Genomic DNA, 25,841 nt, shown 5'->3' on the forward strand with positions numbered 1-25,841 from the left:
TGGTAAAATACTATATATACTATATACTATATATATATAGTATGCTATATATATATACAGTATATATATATGGTATATATATATGCTGTATATATACACATATATATACAGCATATATATATAGCATATATATATACAGTGTATATATATATACAGTATATATATAGCATATATATAGCATATATATACATATGCTATATATATAGTATATATATAGCATACTATATATATAGCTATAGTATATAGTATATATAGTATTTTACCATAGTAAAATGATTTTCAACTTGGGTGGTATTGCTCTGTGGCCTAGAGTTCTCAGATAAATCAACTTAATCATTATTTGCCTATTAAAAAAAGATTACTTTTCTCCACCCACCTGTTAAATAGCATGGGGATATTTCATATTGGGCAGTCCTAAGCCATACTCAGAATGGCATGTTCCCCTGTAGCCCTTTATATCTAGGTCTGCATCTTTCAGGGGTGGGGTGCTTGCTCGCTCGTGCTTTCTCTCTCTCTCTCCTCTTCTCCCTCTCCCTCTCTTTCTCTCTCTCTCCAGCCAACACACATATTCTCTGGCAAAATTAAAATTTAAAAAAAGGGATGCTATATTTATTTATTTATTTGTTGACTGAGTGAGTGAGCTAGTATGTAAACATGGAAAACATTTAACTTCACTGTAATCCATCTCATGAGTTGTCTGTGGAACTGGGAGAAGCTTCCATTTGGGCAGTCTTAGTCACTAGAAATATTTTCCATGACACTAAAATTCTGTAGTTTCTCTGGTTACTGTGGGTAGAATGACTGAAAGATACACCAGCGACTGGGCTGGAATCCACTGGGATGGTTAAGGCTGATGGTCTCATTTCATACAGCTTTGCCTGCATTCTGTGGTGTACCATATATGATGTTAACACCCCTTTATAGAGTTGATTGTTTCTAGCTTCCATTCTGTCTCGGCCCTGTCTAGGTATTTTAGATGCTAGAAACATTTCAGGACTAGCAGTTGGCATAATGGCTATGTCATTGGACTCCCATGCAGTCGACCACAGTTTGATCCCCAGACCCAGTGGCTTAAACTCAGGTCAGGCACATGTGTGTGTGTGTCTAAGATCCTGAGAGGAGAACAGAGGAGAAGGGATTGTGGCGTGGCCATCCCCCCCTTGGGGGTGATTTCTAGCTTTCTGTCTCTCTGTCTCTCTCTGTCTTTCTGGTGAGTGCACACGCCCTATACCAATAACCTCTCCGCAAAAAAAGAAAAAGAAAAAGAAGGTAGAAACTTTTAATATGTGGTTTCACCACAGGCAGATACTTGATTGGAAGGAGATGGAGCAATGCAAGAATGCAAGACATTGTTCATGTCAACCCCTTCATTTTTATTTTTTGTAATTCTCATAAATGATTGTGTGTTTTGATAAATAACTATCATCTATGTCATCTTTTTAAATTTTTTTTATTATTTTTTAATTTGCCAGAGAGCACATGAACTCACCAGGGAGAGACAGAGACAGAGGGAGAGAGCCCACAATGGAACACCGTCACACCACAATCCCTTCTCCTCCATTTCTCCATCCTGTTGGGATTTGAGCCATGTACACTCCTGTTCCCTACATGTTTTTCTAGCTACCAGGACCAAGATTTCAATCACACAGTCAACAACATGGGATTTAGCTTCCTTACCCAACTTGGCCAAGGGGTCAGTGCTATTTTTTTTTTTTTATTTGCCAGAGGGAACATGTGCCCACCAGAGAGAGACAGAAGCAGAGGGAGAAAGCACCCCCCCAAATGGGATGTAGTCACACTGCAATCCTTCCTCCTCCCATTCTTTATTCAGTCAGGATTTGGGCATTTACATCCATGTGCCTGGTGTGTTTCTTTAAGCTACCAAGGCTAGAATTTAAACTGCTGAGTTGGCTGTGTGGAATCCAGCCCACTTAACCAGTAGGTCACCAAGCCAGCACTATCATCTTCTTCTGCATAAGGAAACTGAAGGTTAATGAATGAAGTGCCCTGTCTCAATCAGATCTGAGCCACAGAGCCTTCTGAAGCCAGTGACTGATTTCCCCCTACCCTGCCGCAGCGGTTCCATGATGGAAATCCAGGAAAGATTTGACTGGGATTATGTAACCTCCTTCCCATTCCTAATATTCTGTTGTTCCCCTGTTCTTTCTCATCTGGGGAAAACCCAGGTAATGAACTTGTGGCTCTAGGTTTTTTAGAAAGGAGAAAAATACTTAAGATCTAAATTATCTTATGTTTGGCATTTAAAATGAGAAAGCTTTCTGCAGTGAGGGTCATAGTAAAGAAAAGATCTCACTGCATCCTTTATGGTTAGGAATATTCAGATTTACCCCGTTTCCATTGCTTTCAGGATCAATGCTTACATTGAAGAAGAAGTAAAAAGACGTCTTCAGGATTTGCATCATGTGATTGGTGGTGACAGCAAAACATCTGCCGATCTGATGAAGGTGAGCTGAAGGAGCTAAGTAATAGTCTTTCCTTTTTCAAGGTGACCTTATAGATAAGCAATTAATAGTGGTATTATTTATTTATTTATTATTCATTATTCTTTCTCACTGTGAAAATTTATGTATAGAATGTTCTAGAAAAAAATAATGTTGCTTGAGTGGAGCTTTAATATTACAAGAAGCATCAATTTAAAAGTACCTTTATTATTGATATTTAGTAATTCTGGGAAAACTCCTAAGGAAATATAAAGTTTCCCAAAATATTTTATTTACTTTATTTGATTTATAAATTTCTACCTATAACAATGTTCTGTTTTCTCCTAAAATACAAACAATTCTCATATTTTTTAATTTATTTTATAGCTTACTGGGAGTAGAAATACAATTTTGGTTTTTGGGCACTCACACACATGGGCCTGGCAGGATTTTCAAGCCATAGGTCCATGACTTGTACCATGGTCAGCCACGTGAGAGTCGTGTGCCTTAACCACCCTGCCTCCTGTTGGCCTGGGAAGATACATATTTTTGGCAAGTCAACTTTTACCAAAATAGACAACTCATTGCTCTCCTACACATTAAAAAATATGCTAAGGAACTCTTAATATTATCCTTAGAATTTTAAAATTGGGAATGAATGGTTCAGTTCTCTTAGAGGCAAGGCAGGTGAATCAAAAGTGTCATATTTACTTTGAGAATATAAATTCTATACTTTCTGTAGAATTTTGTCCCTATAAATACTTCTAATTGAATCCGTTTTTTCCCCTCTTCTATGAACATGCTATAATTTAATATAGAGGGGTTCTTTATTTTCTTTTCAGGATAATGAGAAACTTCACAATGGCACCATTCAACGTAAGCTAAAATATGAGGTAGGTAATGATTTTTCAGATTGATAGGGCCACCTTAAATTATGGCATGCTCATGTGATTAAATTTTCTTAATGTTTAGTTGCATAATTAGAATTTTGAAGTCCTAGTGAGATTAATGGCTAATCGGGAAGGCAAGCTATTATATGGACTTAAAATTGAATGGAATCCTGCAGGTCAAAGACTGCTCTGACTTTATTTGAATGGCATGTGACCACGTGAAGCGTGGCCCAGTTTTCATTCGTAACAGGATCTTTTCTTTTGGTCTGCATTTAAAAGGCAGAGTTACCTAATCAGAATCAGATACAGGGTTTGGAAACGAAACTGAGTACTTCTCAATGTTTTAAAATCCCTATTCATTTTATAGACTGTGAGCTGGCAGTAGTACAAAGGAAGTACTCTAGATTGATGCTCTTATTTCTCTAGTGAATTGTCAAACCAAGGTTTATTTGGGCATACAATTTGTAAGGTTTTACTTGTATTTTCCTCCACTAAGGGGCATGTCCTTCCCTTATATTGCTAAATTAAATTAAAACAAAATGAAACCAAAACAAATAGGTGATAGAAATCTTCCAGATGGTGTCCATACATTTCTGAACAGAGAGTGAGAGTGGAAGTTCCATGGAATGCTTCGCTGACTTTGACCATGGTCACCCCTCCCATTAGGCATCTGTAATGGCACTATGTTCCTCTGGACACCTATTGCCTTGACAGGTAACCTATTCAGTCAAGATGTTGCCTGTCATTTCTTTGTGTCCACAGTGCCTAGCACATGGCAGGCACGCAGTCAGCCTTCCACAGTGGTGGTCTATAATTAACAGTGATGATAATTTTATCAGACATAGATAAGGACTCTTATGAAACAAACCAAAAGGAGAGAGAAACGTTACCTGGGTTGGAATACTTCTACATTTCTTTTTGGCCTTGCTGTGTGATTTTCGTTAAGTATGCCCTGACTTCTTTTTGCCTTTTGGACATACGGTAGTGGACTTCCTTTCACAATTAAATTTCACCTTTTAAACATTGAATCAAAGATTTAAAGTTTGGGATTTATTTTAGAGAAAATGAAATATTAGACAAAGAAATGGATATTGTAGATCAATGTATACAATGTATTTCTATTAAAAATATCAGTGATTCTAAGATATATGGTGTAGAAATGAGTGTTCTATGTAAGAATCAGATAATCTATTCTTAAATCATGCATCAATCAATACAAATGAATTAGACTTTTCTGTTAAACCTCTGAATTGATCCATCTGATGAAACCAATGACTACAAAATCATCGTGTGCCAAAGAATTGCAGAAAAATAACACTAGATCCCCATTTCAACTTTTTCTGACATCTTGAACAGAAAAGGCAGTCTTGGCCAGCACAGTATTTCACCTCACCTCTGCCCAAAGATGCTGCTGATGCCTTCAGCACCAGTAGAGAAGAGAAGAGGGAGGTGGGTCAGGACAACCCCCAGAGGCATCCCATGACTAGAAGCATTTCAGGCCTTCATACTTCCTGTTCAGCGTCACAAGAGAGAGTCCATCAGCAGAGGGAATGTTCCTCTCATTGTACTGAGCACGGTGGCCATTTTGAACCCAAATGTTTTAATCTACCTGAAATCTCTTTCCTTAATGAAAGCAACATCTACAGTACAAAAGATTTTAAAGGTCATTCAGGACATTTTAGTGATTCGATGTCTTCTAAAGATGAACACAGCTTGGAGATTGAGTCCAACTGGACTTTGCTTCAACATACCTCCCAAAAAGTGTCTGTAAATAATGCAAGCCGGCAAGCCAGGCAGAGCAAGGTACTTTGCTTTGTTCTCTCTGAAAGTGTTTCTCATGAGGAAGGCACATCTGCTGGAATTTCAGAGTTTTGCGGTGAGCAGCAAGATGAGAAAGAAGCAGATACTGAAAAAATTAGCCGTCCAGTGTCACTGATGAATATCAGGACAGAGGGGAGCAACACCCTGGGATATTTTTACCACAAGGTCTCAGACCTTTATAAGGATACCAGCAGTCACCTGGTACAGGCTGGCGCAAAGGTGATCAAACAAGCCAGGCATGTGGGGAGCCTGTGGGACCCTACTGGGCTCACCTCCCACGTGACCTCATTCATCAGGGGCCTGCCGTTGCTGAAGCACTTACCTCTGGACATGCCTTTGAAGTCATACATGGTGTCATCAGGATCTTATTCTTTCCAGGAAACTCAGGTTGGCAGCAGCAGAGAAGCAGGGAGCCTTAGACCAGCTGAAAGCACTGTACCTTACACAGCTTCTGCCTTCATGGCTACAGGCCCTCTAGGTTCTTCTGCAAACTCAGTTTTCCACCTTAAATATGAAGATGCTGAAAAGAGCTCTGCATTTAGTCAGACACTTGTGCAGTTTCCAGACCAAATGTTGAAACTCCAAGAGTGCTCTTTGAAAGAGCTTCTTGAACATGTGACTCCTCCTCTCCTGGTATCTTTGGGTGACATGAATGAAGTCAAAGGCGTTTACTGGCTTGCTGTTGCTAACTGCACAGAACCCAACCCTCAGCCAGCATGTTTGCTTCTGCTTCAGTCCACTTTATATGCTTTGGTTCTGTCAGACAGTCACCTGGGTTCAATGAGCATATTTCATGCTCTCCCTCTCTCTGGACTCCAGGAGATTCACATCAGCTTTGGTGGACAGAGTGTTCGATTCCTGAGCTCTGCAGAGGATCCCCTGCTTACTGTATTCAGTTACAATAAACACCTCTCTCAACAGATATGCCGAGACCTCCTCAGCATCATGATATCAGCTTCTGATGCTGCTGCCTGTGCTCATCATCCTTTGCTCCAGGAAGATCTCGTTCAGCTTTCTCTTGATTGGAGAACAGAAATCCCTGATTTAGTCTTGTCAAATGGGGTTAAGCTATCATCCAAATTCCATACAACCTTGGTTGACTTGATTTACTTTCTTCATGGAAACCTGGAAGTCAACATTCCCTCTCTGGCAGAAGTACGCCTACTGCTCTACACGACAGTCAGAGTCGAGGATGAGGCCAGCCCTGACCAGTACCAGTCGCTGGTCCTTCTGAACACCCACCTTGCACTTGTGAAGGAAGATTGCGTTTTTCGTCCACACACTCGTCCTCTAAATATACCTCCTCCTCCACGTGCACAATTTGAAGTAACTAAATGCTGTGCCTTAAGTGATTTCAGGTGTGTTGTTGTGCCAGAGAAGACAAAGTTAACAGTAGAGCTCATCTTCTTACAAAAACTGGAACTTGCATTGGACTCAAGAAAGAGTCCATATGAGCACCTTCAGGAAGCCCCCAATGTGCAGTTGTTCACTCCATTAGATCTTCAGGGTAGTCAGCATGTAGCCCATGAGGTCTGGAAACTAACTCTGAATTCCCAAGATGAGACTCTATGGCTCATCTCACACTTGACAAGACTCTAGCAAAGGAGACTTTTAAAGACATTCTTCTTCTTCTTCTTTTTTTTTTTTTTTTTTAGCTTTTTAATAAAATAAACATTATGAAATTAGTCAAGGGGATGTGAATATCTCAATGTAGCTAATTAAATTGGAACTAGAAAAATGCAGAGCTCTAAAGTTGAAAATGTAAATATTTTAAATATCTACAATAAAATAAATATAACTGACAGCAGATGTTGATAAAATATTTTTTTTAATCTATAACTTGTTTCATTTTTCTCAAAACTCAGATTTATAAATTTAGGTCTACCTCTTTATTTGTAAGATGATTAAAGCATTTTCCGATTTCTTGGCTTCATGTAAATTTATAGTGAGGTGGCTTGGAATCTGTTCGTGCCTGCTGGATCTCGGCAGGCTAATTTGTGCTGCCTGAAAAAGTGCCCAGTCTGCCAGTGACCTTCATTGACATCCTCCATCTTAGCGGTGATTAGGACAGCTATGTAGCAGAGCACATTAGTAATGCTTCAAGCTCTCTGTAAAGATCCAGGGATTTAAAATCCCCTCCCATCTCTGTAATGCGTGAGATCGAGACAGCGATGCATGCCCATGCCCTGCAGTGTCTTCTTCCTCAGTTAATTGCCCTTTCCTTTTCTTTCATACTTCTTGACTGCTCTCTTCCAACATACATGATTTCAGCTCTTTTCTTGTTGGTTTATTTTTGAGTACTCTTTCCTCTACCCCATTTCTCTCCTTCCACATTCTAGTTCTTTCTCTGAACTTTGGTATTTCCATCCTAGAAAGGCTCTTTCTTCCCAGAATCTAGCTTTTTCTAATCCCTGCTTTCTGCTGTCTTGTCAATTACCCTGTCTCTTCAGCACACATTCAGAACCTTTCCCTGACTGCTCCCTCTTGCCTCTCTCCTAGCGCATCCCTTAAAACATGTGAACTGGTGTTGCACTGACCTGATCTAGTCAGCTTGCTGGTGAAGTCTTGCACATCCCTGCAAAGTAGGACTCTGCATGGAGTTCCTTGCAGTAGTCAGTTGCATAGCCCCCTCTCTATGGAAGAGGATCCAAACTGTGTTCTTAATTATCACTGTTCTCTGATGGACCCTTTCCTCTTTGTCCACCTTTGTTCAACAATCCTATTAAGGAATTAGTTTACAAGCTTTATATTACTTTTATTTTATCTAACTCCAGATGCTCTGCTGCTATTCTCCTGCCTCTCCTGTGTGTATTTGTCTAAACTGCAAAGTCTTGGAAGGAAATAAACATGCCTCTGTATTGCTCTACCTATCTTCTGCTGTGATCATACTTCATCCGGGGGCCTACCCACTGAATGCTGTACACAGTTGAGTGAGTTGGAGCTTCCATTAAGCCATTGTTTTTTTTTTTTTTTTTTTGAGAGGTTTTTGCTATAAAGTGTGTGCGCTCGCCAGAAAGACAGAGACAGAGAGACAGAAAGCAAGAAATCATCCCCCAGGGGGGATGGCCATGCCACAATCCCTTCTCCATTCTCCTCTCGGGATCTTGGGCACGCACACACACGCGCCTGGCATGAGTTTAAGCCACTGGGTCTGGGACTTGAACCACGGTCGACTACATGAGAGTCCAGCAACTGCTAACTGCTGGTCCCAAGCCATTCTTTTTAACCCTGGCAAGGAAAGGGACAGTTTCTGTTCTGGCCATATCCTTAGATAATGTGCAGCATAAATGTTGCAGCCCTGTCTCCTTTCTGTTCATAATTAATGACAGGGATGCATCAAAGCTTAACCCATCTAGGAACTTCTTAGCTCCTTTTGGCCAGAAAGTGCAGATCTTCCCTCTTCCCGCCATCAGAGCTAATGACAAGCCACTCAGTTACTTCTATCGTTTCACCAGTTTCCTCTGCCCAGTTTCTAGGGAAGTAAATGTGAAAAGGCAGGAAACGGAGACTGCATTATGATTTGCAAACTGGTGGCTGCAGCCTTGTTTGCTTTGGACCAAGCTTTTTGTTTTTTATGAGGCAACTGAATTATCATGTTTTTAAGTAGGGCACTTTTTTGTCACTTCCAAACTCCCCTGTCTTTCCCTCAAAACACACTGTATTCCCCTATGCCTGAATGCTTTTATCTCTGCAATGAGGACATGGTTAAAATTAAAATAACTAATTTGTCACTATCTTGACTGGGAAATCATCTTCTATCATGGAAAAATTTCCTAAAATATACTGTGATAGTCTGAAAATGTCAGTGATATTTTCCCCTAATTTATATGTGTGTGTGTGTGTGTGTGTGTGTGTAGTATCCGTTTTTTTCTTTCTAATCATGCCACTTAATATTTTCTCATTCATCCTCAAATAATAAAGCAGGATTGAGGATCGTGAAGAACAAAGGGCTGTCATGGTTGGGAAAAGGCAGTATTTAATATTAGGTGGCCAGTTTCATGGCTATGGTAGTGTGCTGTTCAAGAGAAGCCAGATCCTACATGACAACCGTGATTCACATTGCTGGCTGAGTCTGTCCGAAACATGCCAGGCACTTATGCAAGTGCCCAGGAGCCAACAGGCTAGGAGACTAGAGGAGGGGGACTGTGATACCACCAGACCCTGTTGAAGTGCTCTTCTTTCTCTTCCTTTTCTCACTCTATCTTTCTCATGAGCGTGCATATGTTAGGTCATAAGTAAAGAAAAAAACATTTTAAAAATATGTTAGACTCACTTATTCTCACAGGTAGAAAAGCATAATCCGTCATATCATAAATCATGATCTTCAGTAGTTTTCTTAGCTGGAAGATGGAGCAAATACAATGATTGCATAAAAATGATATTATTCATTATAATTTCTTGAGTCTGCTTTACAACCCACATAGGCCACGATGAGAATTACATTCAGATGTCACCACATAATAGAAGCGGGCCTAGTTTACATATCACTTCTCTTACCTAAGCCTAGTTTGTACTTTGAGATAAAATATGGTTTCTGTATGTGAGAGTTTGATTTAGTATCTGTGAAATATTGAAGTTGTCATAATGCCTGTAGAAGCCAATGGATACCGTTTGTGCTGTTATCCACTGTGGCTTCACCCTGGCAGCCTCCCTATAGCTGGGTCTTTTGAAGCTCTAAGCCTGTGACATTCCTATTTGAAGCAGATATGAGAGTCTTCATATTCAATTGAATGTAACAGAAAAGAAAATAGGTTCATATGTACTTGATTACGTGGCATTTTGCATCATTGCAATAGAAACATAAGCCTTTACATTGTATGACTTTTGAACACATACTAAACATTTCCTGTTGGAATACTTCTGAAATAGTGACTTCATTTTAATAAAATTAAAATTTTGCTCTCAACCTGTGGTTTGCAAATTACATTTATTCTTTGTTGAAAACAGTTTTGTCTCTCCATTCTCATTACTTTAAAAATATGCTTGCATTACTTTAATAGAGGATGCTCAAGCCTTCCAGCAGTAATAATTACCGTAATTTTTACTGATCTTTTTCCCAGATGATTTAAATCTTTGTATGAGAGATAAGAACCACTTAATTAATGCTTCTTTGATAGTCAAGCAGTCTTATTGGGTAGACCAGTTTTTAATGAGGTCATTTTGTTAGTTTATTTATCCAGTCTCCTTAAAATATGGATTATGACAGACGTTTTATCAGTCAGCTATAGGCACGTAACAAATGACTGCCAACATTTCAGTAGCTCACGAAGGAAACAAAAAGGCTTTCTTTCTCACTGATCCTTTGCAAGTAGATTGGAATGGCTCTGCTGTAGACTGCAGGTCATTTACAGCTCAGCTAGGGTTGGCCTGCTCCACATTATGAAGTTCATGCTAAAGGGCAATAACCATTATGGTGATAATAGAAACAAAAAAGGGCAACCATGCAGGTCACTGGTGCGTTAAAACATTCTGTTGGCCAACACAAGTCTCACAACCAAACCCAAAGTCAAAGATAAAGGCAGTGCACTCATCCATCAAGAAACCATAGCAAGACTATGGATATGTTAAAGGCAGAAAAGAATTGGGACCACAGTTCAATCTATCACAGGTGCATTGTGTCAGGGTTCCCAAGGTTTTAGTGAAGAAAGATTCAGATGAAACTTGTAGGACTTCCCCCTAAAGAAAACCTTCTGGTATTGGGAAGAAAATGTGTCCTAAGATTTTTTTTAAAGTTACCAGTTTAGCTTGCTTTCCAATTCATTCTCTGAATATCTCTATGGATGCGCTGATCACTTTCTACCTTTGAAGCAATGTGTTCATTGGGAACTGCTCTCATTGTTAGACCATTCTCCCCATAGTCTTCTTTACTGTGATCTCCATTAGCAAAATCTGCTAATCTATGCCACCCTCAGTCACAGACACATCTCTTCTGCAATCTGTATTACATCACAACCCTGTAGAGAAGACAGTTAACTCTTGACCTCTGATTTTTATTTTTATCTCCAACACCCTTCAGTCTCTCCTGTGTTTCTTCCACAACACTATTCCCAAACCATCAACACCTGATCTCTTGTTAAGGATTTATGGGTCCTTGAAAAAGCCATGATTTTTTTTTTTTAATGTTTTTCATCAAGACTTTTCCAATGACCCAATATTATATCTTTGTAGGTTTTTATTTAAGCCAATGGAACCAAATAGTTGATAAGAAAGAAAGAAATTTTATTATAAGTCACTCCTCTTACCTTTTATTATCTGACTAAAATCTTTGTGGTAAAGATGTGGTGAATTACAATGATGACAATAATAACAGCCATGTTTTATATTACAGTGTAAATATGAGTGTTTTCTTTTGTTTTTAAATAGGGGGCACGTACTCTCACCAGAGAGAGACAAGAATACAGAGAGAAGGAGAAAACAATCCCCAGTAAAGCATAGTAATGCTCCAGTTCCTTCTCCATTTCTTCAACCTTTTGGGATTTTTGGATATTTACCTACACATGTATGCTTGTCCTGTGATTTAGGCCACTGGTCTGGATTTGAACCATGATCAGCCATGTCAGATCCAGCTCCCTTAACCTCTAGGCTACAGAGCTAAACTTGTAGTATTCCCCCCCCCCCTTTTTTTTTAAGACAGAGATTTTTGCTCTAGGATGCTTGTGCTTGTCAGAGAAAGAGAATGAGAAATCACCTCCCAGGAGATGGCCACACTGCAATCCCTTCCCTTCATTCTCCTCTTGGGATTTTGGGCACCCACACGCCTGGCATGAGTTTCAAGCCACTGGATTTGGGACTCAAACTTCAGTCAGTCATGTGGGAGTCCAGCAACATAGCCATTATGCCATCTGCTGATCCCTGTAGTATTTCATTTGATCAGAATATCGGTCCTCCTGGAGTGATAGAACCTCTTATCATCAATCTCCACTTCATATTTGGGAATTTAGACTCATAAAGGTTTCCTTGGTTGAAAATTAGGATTCAAACCAATAATTTTTATTCCAGAACATACATTTTTTTTCCCACAATGTCTAAGCCATCCTCTAGTTACTGTTACTTTTGACATTGTCTAGGTAAATTTCTAAATGTTTTTAATTTTTTTCCATAAAATGACTGACTACTTGGAAGTATTGCTAAATTCTTAACTAGCTTTTAAAAATTTAGACATTAAAGATGATTTCTGTCTGTATGGTTTGTAGTTGTTGTTTTCAAGAATTGTTTCTACGTATGGTCATAATGTCTCCTTTTGCTCTGAGTTTTTAGCTTCTTAGAAGAGAAGCCTAGATAGAATCATAGCATGAATATGACACAGATAACCTTGTGTACTCTGTGTTGCTCCTTACCTGGAACGTTTAATAGCATATTCTGTAAAAACTGGATCAAGTGAATTTCTCCCTTTCTTCCCATGCTTTACTTTCTCCTGGGCCATAGCATTCAGCACAATTTGAACAAAACTTAGAGCTTAATGGTAAGTCAGTAGATGAAGATGCGTGGTGTTTTCCATGAGTCATCAAATGCATTTTAGAAGTAGAAGGGAGAATAGCTAATTCTCCTCCCAAGGGCCCTAGACTGCATATTGGTGTTGGATAGTGTAAGCCACACAGCACTTGTTGCCATGTTATTTGTCAGGCAAACTAAATCCAATATTTGGTCTTTTTAAAAATCATTTATTGATTAATTTTCCAGAGATAATGACTGTTAAAGGAACTAGTCTTTTGGGATCTGCGTAAAGATGGTGACATTTTTAATAGTTTCAAGTTGAAACATTTGTTAGATTGCCAATATTCCCAGTTCTTGAAACGAATGTTGATAAACTAAACTCTGTATGGAAGAAATACTTGGTTTTGATAAAAATCATGCATTGGAAATGTCAGCTAAACCTTAGGGATTTACTTCAAGGCCGCTAAACTCATGATGTTCCACAAGTATCTATCTATGTCCAACACAAATAGTCATTTTTCTGGGTAATTTATCCCTACGGCTATATATCAAAATAAAGAGTTAGTTCTTTATATAAATTTATGTTTCTATTTTCTGATGTAAATACTTTAAACTCACTTTAAAAATGAGATAAGGAGGGCTGGGCCCATAGCTTAGTGGTTAGGGGAATCCAGATCCTACCTGGCCAACTGGTTTGAGTCCCAGTTCCCAGGGGCTTGAAAACACACTGGGGGCATGCCCCAAATCTCAATGGGTTGGAGAGGTGGGGGAAATGGGATTCCATTGTAGATATGTCCTTCTAATTCTTGCTTCCTCCTTCTCTCTCTCTCTCTCTCTCTCTCTCTCTGGCCAGTATACATGCCCTCTGGCAATTTAATAAAGAGAAAACTTCACAAAACAGAACAAAAAAATGAGATGAGATTAACAGTGCTTCTTCTTACCAGGCTGTTAAGTCTTATCTCTGATGGGGGGATGGTCAGCATGTACCTGTAGCTTGTATGGCCACGTGTCTTTGCAAAATTCAATTAAGTTATATTTGCTAATCTTTCAAACACAGCATGGTATTAAGGTGAGGTCCCTTTATGGCACGGACAGGCTTCTTCTGGAAATGAGTATAAGTGTATTTTGTTCCTTCCCATGTTCATCATTTGCACATGCTCGTGCAAGATATCTTTATTCCGTTTCTTAGACCATAGCTCATATTTGAGAATGTAGCAGCTCTTACCATCTCTGCCCCAAGTCCCCATTTTCAAACTGCTAGAGCTTAGTAGGTGCTTGACATGTGTAATAGTTCTAATTAGATCTGTCACTGTGGCATATGTGGTTGAAAAAAGGAAATATTAGAAATATGTACTGTGCTTGGAACAGAGAGAAGAGAGTAATTTTATTAAATCTGATTAAAAACTCAGGTTTGCCCATGTTTTAGAAAGAGGGCTTAGATATGGGCGCCAGGAGATTAAACAGCAGTCTTTAGGTCTGACCTTGTCTTGATCAAAGCATAAACTGAATTCGACCATCTGGTACATAATTAGAGAGTTTAGGGGGGAACATTGATGACTCCCTGTAGAATTGTGCCATCCCATGCCCTCTGCAGTGCCGACAACGATCTGAATGGATATTAACACCACTTCCTGTTCTTCTCCTCCATTTGCCCCATGAGGGAGACTGCCTTTGCAGGAAAAGATTTTAATACGAATATTTACAACCCAGCCCATGTTCTACCTATTTCCTTTGGCTGAGTGTTTCACCAACAATGGAAAAATTGCGTATTTGTTCATGCAGGACATTATTTCACTAAAAGCTATCAGAAACATATCTTTGTATTTTATTTTAAAAGGAGATATATCTTATGTACAGAAATATACCTCCAAGTTACTAATTATATACTGTTTCCTGACCTTTTATTTCTACATAGAACCACTCCACACAGAATTTAAAATTCCTTGGAGTGCCTTCCATATTCATCCACCCCAGCTCTGCAAACCTGCTTCTGAATGCACAGCCTGTCATGTTTTCTTACCTCCTGGTACTCCAGAGTCTCAGAATCTTCTTTGCCACATGTAGAGAAACTGTGACTTATTCCAAAATAAATAATGCCGTAGAAAGTTAAAAGCTCCCATAAATAACAGCACGTAATATGATACATATACATTTACATATCTCATGTAAAACTCAAGTTATTCAAAATATAGCTGCTTGCAAATCAAAGATGTATTCAGGAGGCATTTATGTTAGTTTTCCTCCCGCTGCAGTGTAAATGTGGTTTAGGAGGATGTCAGGAACCTTTCATACTCCATCCTGAGCACTCTACATTTCTCATGAAATTGACTTCATAAAGTAATTTTTAAAAATTACCATGTAGCCCTGATTTGATGGAAACATAAACTTGTTATTTTCTCTGTTTATTTATACTTTTGCCCAGATGTCTTCTGATCTCTACCTTGTATTTATTTTTTTATTTGTTTATGTAGTTATTTATTTCTGCCGTTGTTGACGTATAGTCATTAATATTTAGTTCATATGGAATCAGTGAGATTGAAGTAAACTGTACCCAAGGATGATCATGGAACACTCTGGCAGTATTTCTAGTCCCCAGCATACTAAATAATAAGGGATAAAGGGGGAGAAACATCTTTCTTCGCTGCCAGGGATCCTGTTACACTTCACCATCTGATCTGTGGGGCAATATCCCTGTGTCTGATCTAAAACCATTTGTTGAGGTACACAGGCAGGTGCTGGTATGTAGAGGGCTGTCCTAAACTAAGTCTGGCTACATAAATATTTTGAGATCCAATCCCTTGAAGATAACTGGTCTCCTGTTAGCTTGTATGCCCCAATGAAATTGTCAAAGGTAAGGTTTTTTTTTTTTTCTTATGTAAAGGATAGATGAGCCTAAGCCTCTAGCACGTTTCCTTCCATTAGAAATTGATTTTACAGGTACATATTCTTAGAAATAGAGAACTTTCCAGTCATAAAAGGCCCTCGTAGTTACAGTCTTATGCCAGTTTGAGCATGGATTTACAGATAGTCAAGTTACCAAATGTTGCCTTTAGAATATAATCTAACATGGAAATACTAAATCTTTGTTCAAAATGTAATGAAGTTGAGAAAAACTAAAGGTCTTAAGAAATTGCAAATAATTTGTAAAATTATTTTGTATTTGCAGGACCGGTTCTGTGGTTGACAGGGCATTGACATAGGTGGTGTGCTTAAGTAAAAGATGCCAATGTTTGATTGTATATTTTAGGGATGCCTATAAAAAAAGGCCTTTCAAAAGTCAAAGTTAAGCCTCGAACTTAGCTAACAAAATATGCCTGGGTGGTTTCAACAGCAACTCTCCCATGGTAAAATTCATGATGTTTAACTAGCATTGTAGATATTCATCGTGGTTCATGCTGAGCTCTTTATCACAGCTTTGTAATCCTGCTAGAATTATCAGTTTACTTGTCAGCCTCTGCCTCTCACCTTAGTCCCACACATCAGGACACTGTCATGGTCACGGGGGAGTTCTTGGATATATTGTGTCATTGGAAAAGTCATGACACATTTTAAACATTTCATGACTTTTCCAATGGCCCAGTCAATAGTTAGAATTTGATAATATCCTGCCCATTTTCATAGACTAGGAAACTGGAGTACAGAGAAGGTGAATGACTATCGCTCTGAGACCAAGTCCTGGAGTGAATACTGGTATCTGAGTCTTCTTCCTCTCTCTTTCTGAGTGTTTGAAGTGGTCACCCCTGTAATTTCAAGTCCATTTTCTATGTCTAGTTCAGGAAAATAGATAAAATTATAATTTCAGTGCCAAGTGTTAGACTCATTGATATTGCCATCCATACCTTTTTGAAACCCTAATATATACATGATCTTGAAAGCTTTGAATATAAAAGATAGAGAAATGGTGAAAAACTTTTGAGTTTGTCTTTCAGATCATCTCTCACATACGTGTGTATGTGTGACAATCATACACATCAAGTGACAGCAGTCAGTAGACAGGTTTGAAAGAACATTACTAATGATCTCTCAGCAAGGTTATGAGATATTTAAGAACAATTTACTATTTTTGTTCCTAGTTGGTCAGAAGAAAACGATTTTTTTATTTACGTTTTTTTATTTCGTTTTCTTTTATACATTCAGTCACATTAGTTAGCTTACAAAGTGAATATTTCAACAGGTGAACATATCTTCATAGTTTAGTTGATAAAACTATAAAATATCTTCCACAGTTAATATCACATTTCTTTGTCCCATTAATGCTTTGCCTCCCTATTTTTCTTCTAGATGTCCTTCCTCAGACCCGACTCTTTCACACACACTATATCTGGTGTTTACGTCCATATTCTGTGTTTCTATATCCTCTAGTCAATCATTTTCAGTCATAGAGTGCAGACATAAGTGGGCACATACAATGTCTCTCCTTCATAGACTGGCTTGCTTCACTCAGCAGTAAATCTTCCATATTCTTCCACTTTCCGTCAAAAGCTAGGGTTTTGTTGTTTTTTTTTTTTTTATGGCTGAATAATATTCCTGTCAAGTGATCAGATAGCTGCCAATCTGCAAGCAGTTATTAATGAAGATTGTAGGCATGGACCTCTGAGTCCCTACGTGCTTTTCTTCGTAGTTCAGCAAGTGAAGGTTTATTACTCAAGATCGATCCCTTGTTACCTAAAGAAGTAGAAACCGAAGAAAGTGAAAAAGAAGCTGCCTACAGTGTTGAATTGAAATTATTTTCAGTGGATTAAGAAGCAAAAGAGAAAATTATAAAACCATATAATTTCTAAAAAAAAAAAATTTTTTTTTTTTTTGCTTATACTCCATAGTTCTTGACAGTTAATAAACAACTTTCAAAATTTCAAAATACTGAATTATAAAGATAATGTTCAAAATATTTTTTACAATTTTGTATAATTTTGTTTATGACTGTATAACAGCAGAAACAGTATGATTTTAAATATTTTTGAGAAAATATTTACATGTCAGCTACTCAAATTGTTGAAAAGCAAATGCCCAGCACACTATTCACACATAAACCTTCTCAATTCAGCCCTGCCTACCAAGTATTCTGTGATATACCATCTGCTAGCAAAGATCAATATCTTTTTCTTCCTTCAAAATCTTTCCTCAAGATAATCCTCTGATGTGGTTGCTCTTTTGTAATCTCTACTGATTACAATGCTGGGATGGAAAAGTCCGGGTTATTTTGTTATAAATTCTTTCATATATCTTCTCGAATCCTCTCTGCCAGGCAGAATTATTTATGGGGCCAGGCCATCTTTCCAAGAGCTTCTGTTGGCTTGCTTGAGATCCACCTTAGTTCCATAGTTTTCTGATTGATCTTCATATATGACATTCCAGTCAAAAAAATTGACTACCTTGGGAACCAGCAGTTAGCGTAATGGCTACGTCGCTGGACTCCCACGTAGTCGACCACGGTTCGCATCCCGGACCCGGTGGCTTAAAACCCACACCGGGCGTGTGTGCGTGCGTGCGTGCCCAAGATCCCGAGAGGAGAATGGAGGAGAAGGGATTGCGGCGTGGCCATTCCCTCTGGGGGGTGATTTCTCGCTTTCTGTCTCTCTGTCTCTCTCTGGCTGTCTGGCGAGCGCACGCGCCCGATAGTGAAAAACCTCTCAAAAAAAAAAAAAATTGACTACCTTTTTTCCTGCCTTTCTTCTCGCCTCTAAGGCCAGTGTGTAAAACTATACAGAGATAATTCCTCACCAAATTAACTGTGGTATTGGCCTATTGGTCTAACCCATGAGGAAGGTCAAGTTTCCTCCTAAGGTAGAGGGAGGGACTCTCTCTTTCTCAACTCATAATATCAGGTCCTAACTGTGGCTTGAAATCCTACAGCAGCCTTCCCCTTTGCAGAACTGACTTTAGCTACAGAGTACTCACTCACCCCTAACTTCCACTTCCCAGCCCCCAATACATTCTCTGTCTCTCTCTCTCTCTCTCTCTCTCTCTCTCTCTCACACACACACACACACACACACACACACACACACACACAAATACACAGCATGCGCAACAGATCTGTTACCCAAGAGATTATGTCAGATCGGCAAAAGAGATGATGTTTTTACTTGAGGAAAACAGTTACCAAGCATGACACTGAAAGGATCAGGGTTGGGCAGCAGAGTGAGAACTTCATGGCTAAACTATTACATTTGTAGAGCGAGAATATTTGTTAACATTAAATATGTTCTTATAAATACAAATCACTAATTTATGTCTCTGCCTTTTCATCTTAAATAATAGGCAATCATATCTATGTTTTAAGAATTATCTTTTAAAGTAATTTGAAAATGGACTGAGTGATTTGAAAATGCAATATATTTTTTTAAAGGGAAATATCCTTTTTAAGAAGAATTTCCACTGTATCTGACATCAGGGACAGCTAAATAAGCTTATCATTGTAGTAAACAATCACCAGCCACACTCGGGGGAAAATCAAGATACTCTAAAAGGCTCTGTAACTTCCTTTCATGCCAGAATGTTCACACCCTGAGCTAGACTGAGTGTAGCAATCTGAAACGCCATGTACATGTCTCTGGGTCATCCGGAAGCCTGAGGTTTCACATATACAGTGGTTGGATCTTTTGTTGTCCAACACCCAGGGGTTGGACAAGGGTTGTTGCTGAGCATCCAAGGGTCCTATACCCCTTTCTGCCAGGGGCAAAGGGATTTTATTGCTAACTATTTCATCTTAGTCAAATAAGTAGGTTTTATTGCTTAATAATGGAATTTCCACCTTCTAGTTTCTGTGTATATTTGAAGTATTCCTTATCTCAAATGGGTGAAATTATTTTCAAATTTTATGATAGCAGTATAGCATGGTAATGATGAAGGTGGGCTCCAGATTAGCCTGGGTTCAAATCCTGGCTCTACCATTTACCTTTGCAAGTGACACGAAATCTTAGTCTTGGGCTCTCATCTGACAAATGGGGTTAATATTGGCTAATACCTCACAGGGGGGTTGTGAGGACGAAATGAGCCAATGCATGGTCATTGTTCAGCAGTTCTTGGTATATAGAAAGCATTCAATAAATGCTAACTATAATTATGATTCTAATTATTTTATTACTGCTGCTGCATCAAAAACCTATTTTCTTATGTTTTCTAAAGCCCCAGGTTAGTGCAAATAAGGAATTGTTCAGAGATTTCCTCCTGTTCACACTCAAGAGAACTCATTTTTGAAGATTTATTTTTTTTCATAATGCTGCTTTTTCAAACCCCTCTGGCTTCCCAGCACCCAGACCATAAATACTTGTCAGAGCCTAGTTGATTATTAATCAAATTGAGCCTAAAGAAAATACTTGGGATTTGTTTTAATTGTGATTTAAAGAGCTTTCCACACTACACTGGCTTATAAAAATGCCTGAAAGTTAAAAATGAAGTAAATTTGAATAAAATCTCCAGCTTTTGCAGCCTTATGTATAACAGCCTGATAGTCTGTGAAGAAAAAGTTTGTCAGATGGTCAAGACTTTTCAGAAAGAAATCTAGTTTACACCATTTTTCCCCCTAAGTCAGGATATGTAATCTGTCCCTGTGTTTAGTTGTTCTTATAAATTGGAAGGAACTTCAAAGCCAAGCAGCATTTTGAAGTGCTTTTGCCCTACCTTCTTAGAATGGCATACCTAAAGAAATGGTCTTTTGTTGTGAGAGAGACTTAGCATTTCTCTTTCAAAGGAAGCCATCATTTTTCTAAATGAACTCTACTGGTTTGATGCTCTTTTCTCTACTTGAAACACATTTTCTCCCTCCTGCCCAAGCAGGATATTTGCAGCGGAGTGATCTTGGTTTCTCTTTGTTCTCCCTATCTGATATGCCTTTCATAGAGGATGGTTTCTCGCTCTTTGGGAGCAAATCCAGACGACCTGAAGAACCCAATTAAAATTAGTATTCCACGCTATGTCCTCTGTGGCCAAGGGAAGGATGAGCACTTCGAGTTTGAGGTCAAGGTAAGTGTTCCTTCTTTACTCTTCTGGAGGCGGGTACATTTGAAACTATCCTTCTGTCTTTTATCAAAGAGTCAAAACTATGTATGACCATCTTGTTCTGTAGATACTGGGTGCCCCTTCTTACTTAAAACAATCTGGGAAACCCTAGACTACAGCACATAGAGGGATATTACCCCATAGAAGATATGGTGGTTGGGCAGTCAGATAGACATGGAAGTTCCTATCATCACCCACCCCACTGGTAAGACGACCAGCCATATTCCATTATCCAAGATGTCTCTGATTTCAGCCCTGAAAGTTTCACACTATGAAAAAAACCCATAGTCCCAGGCAAACCATGCCATTTTGTTACCCTGTCCATAGATCTAGGCTCCATTTTTTAATTTATTAAACTAGGACTATTAATATTTATGTCACAAGGGTGTCAGTACATATAAAGTGCTATGTTCAATAGTTGGTATATAATAAAGAATAAATTGTAGCTTATTATTTTTCCTGTTTCCATCATTGTTTCTGTTATTAATAAGGAAGCTTCCTAGTCAATTTCAGGCTTATTTGATTTTATATAACTTTTCAGGAAGAGACGTGGCTGTTTCTTTACATTACACTTTCCGAAATAATGACTTCATCTTGTTTCTAATTTATTTCCATTGACTCATAATATTTCAATAAGTGGTGCTGGTTAACATCCCCTCCCCAAGGAAATAATGATAAATCACACTTCTTGGTTTTCAAGGGTAGGCAAGGATATCGACATAATGAATGGGGTCTGCAAGGGTCACCAGTAAGCACATGGATGTATAAGAGTGATTTCATTTTGATAAACATCAGACCAGGAATCTGGATACTGAATTTTATAGGTTCTGACTCTACTATGATTTACTAAGTTACCCTGAGTCTTCTCTGAGCCTCATTTCCTCATTGGTAAAATAAGGAGACTAAACAACACTTGTAGTCTCCACATTCCTTGGTTCTTTGAACCAAGGAGCACCTTGATTCAAAGACTATGTGGTGAGGACGGGTATCTGTAGAGAGCACATAAGCCTGGATCTGCTGCAGAAGGATAAGGAAGCTTGCAACCAGCCCTCCCCCAACCCCATCTCCCCTAACCCCTACTACACCTCTGAGGAGTACCCAGGCTCTGGAAGATTCCTCGTTTCAGGTGTACACATTTTTTTTCAGTCTTCTTGAAGAAACTATGTTAATTATTTCTTTTCCAATTAATCAGACTTTTACATTTTAGGGTGTTTTTTTTGGGGGGGTGAGGGGAGAAGAGGTTTTTGCTATAGGGTACATGTGCTCACCAGAAAGACAGAGAGAGACAGAGAGACAGAAAGTGAGAAATCACTCCTTAGGAGTGATGGCCACGCTGCAATCCCTTCTCCTCCATTCTCCTATTGGGATCTTGGGCACAAATGCACACACACCCAGCATGAGTTTAAGTCACTGGATCTGGGTCTCGAACCACGGTCAGCTACATTGGAGTCCAGCGACCTAACCATTATGCCATCTGCTGGTCCCTGTATTTTAATTTTTGTATATTGAGTTTTCCTTTAAAAAGAAATCAAACAAAAGGCCAAAACCCCAAGGTTTTGTGGTTGGGGTAGTTAAGATACTATATCCCACTTGGCCGACCTCATGGTATGAGCCTGAGACCAGCAGCTTGAAAAACATGCCGAATGCATGTTCCTGCATGCCCATAGTCCCAAAAGGAGAGAGAGAAGAAGAGAGAAGATTTCAGTGTGACCATTCCCCATGGGAGGATGCTTTCTTACTTTCTGTTTCTTACTCACTGTCTCTTTCTGTTAAGTGCATGTGCTTTCTGGCAAAAATATAAAAACAAACCAAAAAAACCCTCTGAACGTTATTTTACATATTTCAGGGTCTTTTTTGAGAAAGCATAATGCTTGTGTGTTGTTTTTAATCTTGTTGATAACATTCTGTGGTTTCTCATTACAATGGTATACTTTGTTGTTGGTCCATTTCGTCTCACTGCCCCTGACCTAGTGCCTAATTTCTACCTAAGTCCTTATTTGCTCTTAACCATCCTAAATTATATGTGTACATGCATCTATGCCCATGCATGTTTGTGCATAGTTGCGTGTGTACATGTGTGTACAATATGCATCTATAAGAATAATTTCTGAAAGTGTGTTTCTATTATTTTTATGTTTTAAAATTAGGGGATAAAGACTGGCTTTCACCAGCACAGAATTTGGGTTCTCAGAAGAACATGTAATGAGTTTAGTTGGTACATGGATTTCCTTTACTTTAACAGATAAATGTGTTAATAAAAATATAACTATTAATTGACTTTATGTATAGAACTTAGATAAAGAGCTCTTAAAATTTTTTTAACTGACTTTATATAAATAAAAATTACAAACAAATAATAATTCAGTTGACCTGTGGATGTGTCCAAAATCATGAAGGGGCTACTGTCAAAGCAAGTTAGAGAAACACAGTACAGAAGACCATATGAGGCCTTCAGGTATTTAGGTTTTTGCTGCAAGATACGTACAATCCAAATCCAAAGAGTTCTGCTGTCTTTAAATTTATCAAACAAGTTCTGAAAGCGTGTGGTTGTTCTGCTTCCTTTCGGTGCTGATCCTAGGCATTATGATCAGGAATAGGCTGTTAGTGTTAGCCTGGAAAATTCTTAGTTCTCCATTTAGTCAGAATCTCCTCATGCCTTCACAAGTAGATGTGCTAAGGGCCTCCAGTCCTGTGGGGATTCGTTGTCATGGGGGAATCAGGGCCTCATACTAGAAATAACCATTGTGTGACTATACTGTTTCTCCTTCCTTAACAAAACAAGCAAAAATTGCCTAGCTTTAGACAAAAGACATGGAATAGTTCTGGGCATTTCGATAACCTCTTCACTCCTCCAGGTACCCTCAAAAAGTCACACAACTTCACTGTGCCACATCTTTATAATGGGGATATGAAAACCCACCCTACTGGTTTGGTGTAAGGAATATTTGAGTTGATGTGTGTAAGTGCTTGAAACAGTACCTGCCACGTACTAAGGGCTGGATAAGTGTTTATTAATAAAAATACTAAAAATAAAAAGGAAATGAACAAGATCTTACCTTGAAATCACAGTGACTTTTTTTGATGTGCAATTGTGTCTTTTTTTGTAATTGTTCCTACTTATTTTTATTTGCTAGAGGCCATATATGCTCATCTGAAACAGAGAGAGTGAGAGCGAAAGAAAGCAAGAAGCATCCCTATGTGGGATAGTCTGCTTGCTATCCCTTCTCCTCCATTTCTTCTTTTGGGACTTTGGGCCCGCACACACACACATGCACCAGTGTGTTTTTCAAGCCACTGGATCCAGAACTTGAACTGTTCAGTTGACTGTGCAGGAACTAGTCGCCTTAACCACAACATCACCTGCTGCCTCACCCCCTTTTTTTGTTTGTTTGTTTTGTTTCTAAATTGAAGTTTATTTTATATATAAATAGCCAGCATGATTTCTTTCACTGGGTGGATATCTTGGACAATCCATTCAAGGAAGATCATTTAGTTCAAGTGATAGCGAAGCCTATGTCCTTTGCATACTGATGGAAACACTGACGGCACCTCTTGAGGCCGTATTTCCAGATCATACTCTGCCTATTCAAGCACACATGGCAAGAGTGAGAACCCTGGCTAAATTTTCATGGGTGGCTCCAGTAGAGCTGCTGATGACCCATCCTTTTTTCTGTGGGGCAGCAAAGAAGAAGGCTCCCTTTTTGTCTTAATTGCCAGAGAGTTTGTGCAGTCTCCAGAGAGAGAGAGAGAGAGAGAAAGCACTCCCCAGTGGGGCATGGTCACATTACAATCCCTACTCCATTTCTTTTTTTTTAGGAGAGGTTTTTGCTATAGGGCGCGTGCGCTCGCCAGACAGACACAGAGAGATAGAGAGACAGAAAGCAAGAAATCACCCCCCAGGGGGGGGTGGCCATGCCACAATCCCTTCTCCTCCATTCTCCTCTTGGGATCTTGGGCACGCACGCACACACGCCCAGCGTGAGTTCAAGCCAACGGGTCTGGGAGTCCAGCGACATAGCCATTATGCTAAATGCTGGTCCCCCTTCTCCATTTCTTCATCCTCTCAGGATCTTGTGCCTACATGCACATGTGCCTGGTATATTTTTCAAGCCATCAGGTTGGGATTTAAACTACAGTTGGCCACGTAGGATCTGGCTCCCTATCCACTAGGTCATGGGACCAACCCACAATTGTGTCTTTATAAGACTTTTGGGTTTTGTTTCTGTCATTTTGGTTGGTTGTTCTCCATTAGTATTGTGAATTCAAAATTAGGTTTGTTGACCTTTTCTGTTTATCATTTGGATATTTTCTACATAGACTATGTTTTCTAGAACAGATAGTCACACTTAGGATAGTATTTTGGCTACTACTAAGTTCTTCTCTTGGTAAGTCAGTGACTTTAGGATGGCTAACATCATATTATTTTTAAAAGAGACTATTCTCTTTAGTTTTAGGCTTTTTTTTTTTTTTTTGAGAGGTTTTTGCTATAGGGTGCATGCACTCGCCATAACAACAAAGAGACAGAAAGTGAGAAATCACCCCCCAGCGGGGATGTTCATGCCACAGTCCCTTCTCCTCCATTCTCCTCTCACGATCTTGGGCATGCACGCACATGCACCCAGCCTGAGTTTAAGCCACCAGGTCCAGAACTGGAACTGCGGTCGCCTATGTGGGAGTCCAGCAACATAGCCATTATGCTAACTGCTGGTCCCAGTTTTAGGCTTTTTTTGATGGAAAAACAGCTGATGTTTACTTGCATAGATGTTTTATATTATTGCATTTTATACTCGATATGTTGGTCAGGCCAGCTATAGCTTTTGCTCCTCCTGTCTCAGTCTTCCCAGGCTTATAAATGCACTCCACAGCACCCAAATTCTAGGCAGGACTGAGGATTGAACCTGAACCTCCCAGGTAGTTCCAGCTTGCAGAGCACAATGTCTTAACAGCATGACTAGGCTGACTCAAAATGCACTCATTTTAATTGTAGTTTGATGAGTTTTGATATAGGCATTCTCCATGTACCCAGCCTCCAGTCAAGTTTTAGAACTTCTCAGTTACTTCAGAAAGTTTTTATGCTCCTTTTCAGGCAGTGCCCTCGTCCACCCTCCAGACAAGCACTGATTTTCTCTCCACAACTGCGAATGAGTTGTATCTGTCCTAACATGCCGTAGCAATGGACTCACACAGCATTTGTCTTCCTTGCCTGGCTGCTTCCACCTGACATGATGCTTTAGAGATTTGTCCATGTAGTTGA

General features: G+C 39.2%; 1 protein-coding gene across 1 annotated transcript in view; it reads left to right on the forward strand.

The window, feature by feature from the left end:
* KIF16B (kinesin family member 16B) overlaps positions 1 to 25,841 on the forward strand; it is a gene marked incomplete at its 5' end in the record, with an annotated part of 299,847 nt that overhangs the window by 187,014 nt on the left and 86,992 nt on the right. The window contains 3 exon segments of the mRNA XM_027770001.1: positions 2,369 to 2,465; positions 3,284 to 3,334; positions 20,429 to 20,551. Of these exon segments, the coding sequence (XP_027625802.1) occupies positions 2,369 to 2,465; positions 3,284 to 3,334; positions 20,429 to 20,551 (271 nt within the window).

The sequence above is a fragment of the Tupaia chinensis genome, unplaced genomic scaffold, assembly GCF_000334495.1.
Source record: "Tupaia chinensis unplaced genomic scaffold, TupChi_1.0 Scaffold000101_1, whole genome shotgun sequence".
In the NCBI taxonomy this organism is placed as follows: domain Eukaryota; kingdom Metazoa; phylum Chordata; class Mammalia; order Scandentia; family Tupaiidae; genus Tupaia; species Tupaia belangeri.